This window comes from Lampris incognitus, chromosome 21, assembly GCF_029633865.1.
Source record: "Lampris incognitus isolate fLamInc1 chromosome 21, fLamInc1.hap2, whole genome shotgun sequence".
Taxonomy (NCBI): Eukaryota; Metazoa; Chordata; class Actinopteri; order Lampriformes; family Lampridae; genus Lampris; species Lampris incognitus.
The window spans coordinates 25,090,541-25,098,157 of NC_079231.1; the positions used below are offsets into that span (position 1 = coordinate 25,090,541).

At 52.2% G+C, this 7,617-nt stretch overlaps 1 protein-coding gene across 2 annotated transcripts in view; it reads left to right on the forward strand.

The window, feature by feature from the left end:
• Positions 1 to 7,251, forward strand: part of LOC130131688 (zinc finger protein 436-like) — a 62,092-nt gene extending 54,841 nt beyond the window's left edge. The window contains exon 4 of one of the 2 annotated variants that reach the window (XM_056301469.1): positions 5,683 to 7,251. In XM_056301469.1, coding sequence (XP_056157444.1) covers positions 5,683 to 6,965 — 1,283 coding nt within the window. In that variant the 3' untranslated portion in view covers positions 6,966 to 7,251. The remainder of the gene's footprint in view (positions 1 to 5,682) is intronic. The other variant, XM_056301470.1, reaches the window with a different exon arrangement.
• Positions 7,252 to 7,617: the final 366 nt, after the last annotated feature.

Sequence of the window (7,617 nt, forward strand, 5' to 3'; positions counted from 1 at the left end):
GCCTAACCCAAATCCCATGTGGATGGGTCCATCCACCATGAGGGTTTCTTCTGCCGAGCACCTCTCCCATCCCGGGCTGCTCCTTGCCGCGGGCTGCTGATCGATGACGGGGGCGGCTCTGCATCCGCTGGGTCTGAGCCCCCACCTTCGACGTCACCACTGTTTCCATTCGTGGCCAGGGAGGGTAGCTCTGTAAACCCAGTGTCCCCGCCCCCTCCCTGGCCCAAAACAAGGTGCTCTAATGGTAGCTCCTTGCTGAAATCCAGGGAGGTTGGCTCTGATCCAGCAGTGTCCTTACCCCCTCCCTGGACCCCGGTAGTCTGGTCTACAGAGGAGGAGGAGTCTGGCACCCCACCTCCTCCCACCGCACTTTCAGTCCCAGCTGGGTCGCTGTCCCGGCTTAAGTAAGGTGCGAGGCGATCTTGGTGAAGGATGACTATCCGAGGGCGGCTGTGGAGCTTCACTCTATAGGTAACCTCTGAGATCCTCTTCAGGATGAGGCAGGGCCCCTCCCAGTTGCTGTCCAGCTTTGGGGACCGTCCCTTCTTTCGCCATGGGTTATACACCCATACGATGTCCCCCTACTGGTACTCTTTGCGGTGGCAACATACATCAGAGGCTCTCTTCTACCTTTCCCCTGTAGAGGCCATATTCTCTCGAGCCAGCTGATGAGTAGCCTCCATCCGGTCCTGTAGTGCGTCTACATAGTCCTGGCCCGGCGGCCCTCGTACTGGTGGGTTTGCGGCTTGCCAAAGACCAGATCCACAGGCGTCCGTAGCTCCTGACCAAACATTAGTGCAGCTGGGGTGCACCCCGTGGACTCCTGAATGGCCAACCGGTATGCCATGAGTACCAGGGGCAGATGGCGGTCCCAATCCTTTTGATGCCTCGCCGTGAGCATGACTAGTTGTGTGACCAAGGTCCGATTGAACCGCTCAACCATGCCATCACTTTGAGGGTGTAGGGGAGTGGTCCTGGTCTTCCGTACCCCAAGGCACCGACACATCCCCAAACACCTGGGATTCTAAATTGCGCCCCTGGTCACTGTGCAACTCCTCTGGCACCCCAAACCGGATGTACATCCTCTCAGTGAGGCAGTCTACCACCGTGGCTGTAGATTGGTCAGGGATGGTATAGCCCTCGGGCCACTTGGTAAAATAATCCATCACTGTGAGAATGTAACGATTACCATCTTCTGTCACGGGGAATGGCCCAACCACATCCACCCCAATTCTTTCCATGGGCGCCCCCACCCTGTATTGCTGCAGGGGGACGTGGGATTGCCCAGCTGGCCCCTTCTTTGCATTGCAGGTGTTGCAATTACGACAGAACCGCTCCGCGTCTCGCCGGCACCTCCCCCAGTAGAATCTTTCCTGCAGCCGCCACAGAGTTTTGGTAATTCCGAAGTGTCCCACTCCAGGGGGGCCATGTACTGTGCTTAACACTTGTTGTTGTATTGCGTGGGGACCAACTAGTTGCCAGGTACTGCCTCCCCTCCTTGGCTCTTCCCACACGCGATAGAGGCAGCCCTCATTAAGCATGAGTGAATTCCACTGTCCCAGCAACGCCTTGGTGGTGGGGGAGTGGGGACCTGCCATCTCTCTACTTGGGACCTCTTTATGTGCTAGCCAACGTATCACGGGTCCCAGGTGGCTATCCCGACGTTGGAGTTCCCCTATCTTGGTTGGTGACATCTCCTCCAGTGGCGCACTTGGGACCACAAGTGTCCGCACTGTAACCCGATTCATCCGTTGCTGTTCTCGAGTCTCCAACCGGCTACAATGGCGGCAGGCCTGATCCGAACAGGGGCGTCTGGAGAGAGCATCAGCATTGTTATGTCGGCTGCCTCTTCGGTGCTCCGTAGTGAAGGTAAATCCCTGCAAGGCTTCTATCCATCTGGCTACCTGCCCTTCAGGTTCTTTGAAGCTAAGCAGCCAGCGGAGCGATGCATGGTCCGTCCTCAGTAGGAAGTCCTTTCCATACAGGTAAAGCTTAAAATGCCTTACGGCCTGTACTATTGCCAGGAGTTCTCTCTGAGTCACACAGTAGTTCCTTTCTTCCTTACTCAAGGCTCTACTGTAATAGGCCACTACTCTTTCCCCTTCCCCACTGGGCTGCGACAGGACTGCTCCCACACCTACATCACTGGCACCAGTGTCAAGTATGAATGGCCGCTGCCCGTCTGGGAGGGCTGGCACTGGTGCTAGGGTCAATGCTTTCCGGAGTATCTGAAAGGAGCTCTCACATGCTTCAGTCCAGTGGAACCGTCGTCCCTTCTGGGTGAGCTGGTGGAGCCGACGGTCTTTGTCTGCAAATGCGTGCACGAACCGACGGTAATATGATGCCAGTCCCAGAAAACTCCTCACTTCCTTTCCTGAGGTGGGCGTTGGCCAATCCCTGACTGCAGTGTCCTTGTCATTGTCTGTGGACACACCTCCGGGCCCCACCACATATCCAAGGAACCTTGTCTCCCGCTGCAGTAGATTGCATTTTCTCGGATTGAGTCGTAGGTTGGCTGCCTTGATGCGTTCGAGCACCAGTCGGAGGTTGGAGAGGGCCTCAGTAAACGTAGCTGCATGCACCAGGAGGTCATCCAGGTACACCACGCAGGCAGAGCGAGGCGTTCAAATGTGGCCGGGCTATTACATAAGCCAAATGGCATGACTGTGAACTGCCAGAGTCCTCGGCCAATGGTGAAGGCAGTCTTTACCCGGGATTCTTGGGCCATCGCTACCTGCCAGTACCCACTTCTTAAATCCAGGGAGCTGAACCATTGGGAACCCGCCACACAGTCCAGAACTTCGTCAATGCGGGGGAGTGGCTACGAGTCTTTCCGGGTCAGGTTGTTTAGTCGCCGATAGTCCACACAACATCGGAGGGAACCATTCTTCTTGGTAACCAGCACGGCAGGGGACGCCCATGGGCTATCGGAGGGTTCAATGATTCCTGCAGCTGCAATCTCCTGGATCTTTGCTTCTGCCTCTTGAAATTTCATCAGAGTGAGACGGCGAGCTCTCTGGCGGACTGGGTCCGCATTACCATTGTCAATGTGGTGCTGTACAAGATTGGTGCGGCCACACTCCAGATCACTCGAAGCGAAGAGGTGTCTGTTCTCTATCAGCAGGTTCTGTACCTGCTCCCCGTCTTCTTGGCTCAAACCCTCCATGCACTTTTGGGCCAGTTCTTCCAGTGCAGAGGCCCTTTCTGGTGATGTACCTTCCCATGGCCCTGAAGCCAAGCACAAGATTCGTGGTCCACCTTTATTGCCCCCCGGATTGCTGCGTACGGTAGTGGCATTCTGTACTTGGTTGCCCACCTCCAGCTGTGGACCGGCCGCCCGTACCACCGCACCAATGGCTCTCAAGGCATCCAGTCCAAGGATACAGCTCTCTCGTATGTTTGCTAGCCAATTGTCTTGCTGTACCTCCATTTCTCCCATCTTAAGGGTCAGTTTACTTCTCCCCTCCATTCTAGCACACTGACCTGTAACTGTCTCCATCTTTACTTCTGTCGGCATCCTACGTACTTCTTCTCCTAGTCTCACCAAGCTGATGGTGGATCCGGTGTCGACCGGGGCAATGCAAGTATTGCCATTCAGCTGACAGGAGACATGGAGGCTGAAGCCAGTGCCAATCCGTCCAACGACTCTGGGATTATTACTCCGGGGGGAGGTTGTGTGGGCCGGTCAGTCCCCCTCTAGGCCGACCCTTGGTTGTTTCCCGGTTCAGAAGAGGCGGCTACTTGGGTGACAGGCCTTCGTACTCATTGGTAAAAGAGTCAGTTTGTCTTCTGCCACTGCCTTCTTTGGTGCCCTGGTTTCCCACAGCCCCAGCACAGAAATGTCTCTGCTCATCGTGTTGCCTGGACGGATGAGCGTGGCTCCTCTTCACTTTCCTGCAGTGCCCGCACATGATGGTGCAGTGTTGGGGCCGCTCCTTTTTCCGCCATAATGGCCTCCACCTCCTCTGCCCTATGCAGCGCCTCTTCAATGGTGAGTGGCTTTTCCAGCCGCACCTGTTGCCTGAGGTGAGGCAGCTGTAAAGCTCGTAGGAAGGAATCCAGGGCCAGGCATCGGATGGCCGATTGGGGTATATCAGGATACGCACGGCTCACCAGGCATTGAATGTCAGCCACCAGGTTACCCAACTTCTCCTGGCCTTGTCTCTGTCTTGAATGGAGTTGATCCCGGAGGTTAATCAGCAATTGGGTGTTGCCAAACCAGCGACCCAGGGCAGTGGTTAGCGCCCCCAGTGATATCTCTCCAGCTGCCAGGTCTAGGAGTGCCTGCCTTACTTCTCCCTCCAGGGCTGCTGCTAGGTTGACTAGTTGTTGGTTTTCTGTCCATTTCATCACCCTAGCAATCAGGTTGAACTGAACAAGAATCCTTCCCAGCTGGAGCTCCCGTCGTAGCGGCCCAACTTCACCGAGGGAGTGTTTGGGCTTGGCCAGGGGTCGGTACAGTTGGTGAGTCTTGTACTGGAACCATATCTGCAAGGTGTGTTCCACTCTCCAGTAGTGGCAGATGGGGCAGTGAGTAACTTGGGTTGAAGTTCCCTCTCTGTAGATCGTGTCCAGCTTGCTGCTGATGTTTCCCCCTGGTGGCATACTCTCCAGTCGTGCCCAACTTGCTCCTGATGGCCGCCGCTGGTGGCTCTCTCTCCACGGGTCATGTTCAACTTGCTTCTGGTGGCTTCCTCATGGCTGGAAGCGCCGGCTGTTTTTCGTCGCACGGTCGGGGCAGGCCGCGGAGGGGACTCCTCATTGGACTTGCTCTGAAAGAGAAGACATTTTCCATTTCCTTGGGACTCCGCCCCTCGGACATTCCCCAGCGCATCTACCGCACTCAGGGGTGGGCACGGGTCTCCCCCTTCCTGAGGCCGCGCTGCGCTGCTCCCATCTGGCAGACAGAGCAGACCTCTGAGCTCCTTTTCGAGAGCAGCGATTTCCAGACGCTCACCGGCTGACTTTCGGTTACGCCCTTCGGCCAAAGTTTGCTATCTAAAGAAGTCCATCCCACTTCTGACACCAATGTGACGTGGTTAAATAATGGACTTCTTAGCCAACCTTTCGGAGTTAATAAGCAAGCTTTTAATGACCGCAAGTCAAAACAGACACTACTTGTATGGGTCTTAGCTTCCCTCTTTTCTTGGGCACAGAAGCGACCTTATCTATTTGCCTACTCTTTACCCTCACGGTGGGAAATAGTATATTGTCTAATACAACTTCTCTCATAACGTCCCCATTACCTTCCACCACATCACCGCTATCTGTAACAAATATGTCTGTTTTTAACATGTTCAATATCCCACAACATAACCAAAACATCGACACCTCAGTTGCATTGTGGGTAATATGCGAATGAACCCGGAGCGGAAACACTCTAGTAGAATTATATTAACAAGCCGCTCTGAAGTACTGACCGATGGCAGATAAATAGTTGAAAAAGAGTGATCAGAGCTTGCAAGGATAATTGCAAGAATAGTTTTTACAGGCACCACTGTTCAAGGTTAAGGTACCATAGCAGGAAAAATAGGAAAATATGTACAGAAACCAGAATGAAGCAGAGAACAAAGGGATAAAGCACTTTCACCGTAGTAACGAAGCAAGCAAGCAAATACAGACACAGCAACATTCAATCCAGTCATATTTTTCCTCATCATCTGTATTTTGTCTCCCCTCTAGACCACCTGCTGCTCTTAGTTTCTGAAGAGAAGGTTCCATCTGAGCAGCAGGAGTGGAGCCCAAGTCTGGACCAGGAGAGGCCAGCGCCCCCACACATTAAAGAGGAAGAGGAGGAACTCTGGAGCAGTCAAGAGGGAGAGCAGTTTCAAGGATTGAATGAGGAGGCTGATGTCACCAAGTTGCCATTCACTCCTGTGCCTGTGAAGATTGAAAATGATGAAGAGAAAGGTCAGTCCTCACAGCATCATCAAAGCCAAACTGAAGAAGCCAGCACCTCAAATGACCAGATGAAACCAGAGCCTGATGGAGAGGACTGTGGACTATCACATCTAGCCAGTAACCTAGATCGAGATGGTGATTTAGTAAAAACTAATGATGGTCATCCCCTCTCTTCGGACTGTTGTGAAAGTGAGACTGAAGACAGTGATGATGGTTGGAACAAGACTAAAGAAACTCAGTCAGGTTTGGACACAACAAACAATGAAATCAGTAATATGAGATCTGCTGAGCATAAACCCTTCAGTTGCTCAGTCTGTGGCAAAGGGTTTTCTGAAAGAGGAAATATGCAGAGACATATGATAATACATACAGGACAGAAACCTTTCAGTTGCTCAGTCTGTGGTAAAGGGTTTACTAGAAGAGGTGATATGCAGAGACACATGAGAATACATACCGGTGAGAAACCTTTCAGTTGCTCAGTCTGCGGTAAGATGTTTTCTGAAAAACAAACTATGCAAAGACACATGAGAATACATACAGGAGAGAAAGCCTTCAGTTGCTCAGTCTGTGGAAAAGGGTTTTATCAACGAGGACACATGGAGTATCACATGAGAATACATACAGGAGAGAAACCATTTAGTTGCTCAGTGTGTGGTAAAGGGTTTTATCAGCGAGGACATATGCAGAAACACATGAGAATACATACAGGAGAGAAACCATTTAGTTGCTCAGTGTGTGGTAAAGGGTTTTCTCAGAGTGGACATATGCAGATACACATGAGAATACATACAGGAGAGAAACCGTTTAGCTGTTCAGTCTGTGGTAAGGGCTTATCTCGAAAAGGGCATGTGCAGATACACATGAGAATACATACAGGAGAGAAACCATTTAGTTGTTCTGTTTGCGCTAAAGAGTTTTCCGTAAGAGGACATATGCAGACACATATGAGAATACATACAGGAGAGAAACCATTTAGTTGCTCAGTCTGTGGTAAAGGTTTCAGCCAAAAGAGCAATCAGAGGAAACACATGGCATATCACAGAGAACACAATGAAACGGATTAGTTGATCTTGTGAAAACAAGCGTTGTTCAACTGCCATGTAAACAGGACTTACCTAATGAATCAAGTAAAGAGCTCAAGTGTTGGATATTGCACTTTTTAGTCAAGTCATTTTTATTTGTATAGCCCAATATCACAAATTACAAATTTGTCTCAGTGGGCTTTACAGCAACACAACATCCTGTCCTTAGACCTTCACATCGGATAGGGAACAACTCCCAAAAAAACAAAACCTTTAACAGGGAGAGAAAAAATTAGAAGAAACCTCATGGAGCGCAACACAGGAGAAATCTCTCTCCCAGGACGGACAAAGGGGGGGGGGGACTCTCCCCTAAGATGGGATCTCTCTCCCAGGACGGACAACAGGGGGGGATCTCTCTCCCAGGACGGACAACGGGGGGGATCTCTCTCCCAGGACAGACAACGGGGGGTGAGGGGGCGACTCTCCCCTAAGATGGGATCTCTCTCCCAGGACGGACAACGGGGGGGGGGGGGGTGGATCTCTCTCCCAAGACGGACAACAGGGGGGATCTCTTTCCCAGGACTGACAACGGGAGGGGATCTCTCTCCCAGGACGGACAACAGGGGGGGATCTCTCTCCCAGGACTGACAATGGGAGGGGATCTCGCTCCCAGGACGGACAACGGGGGAGGGGA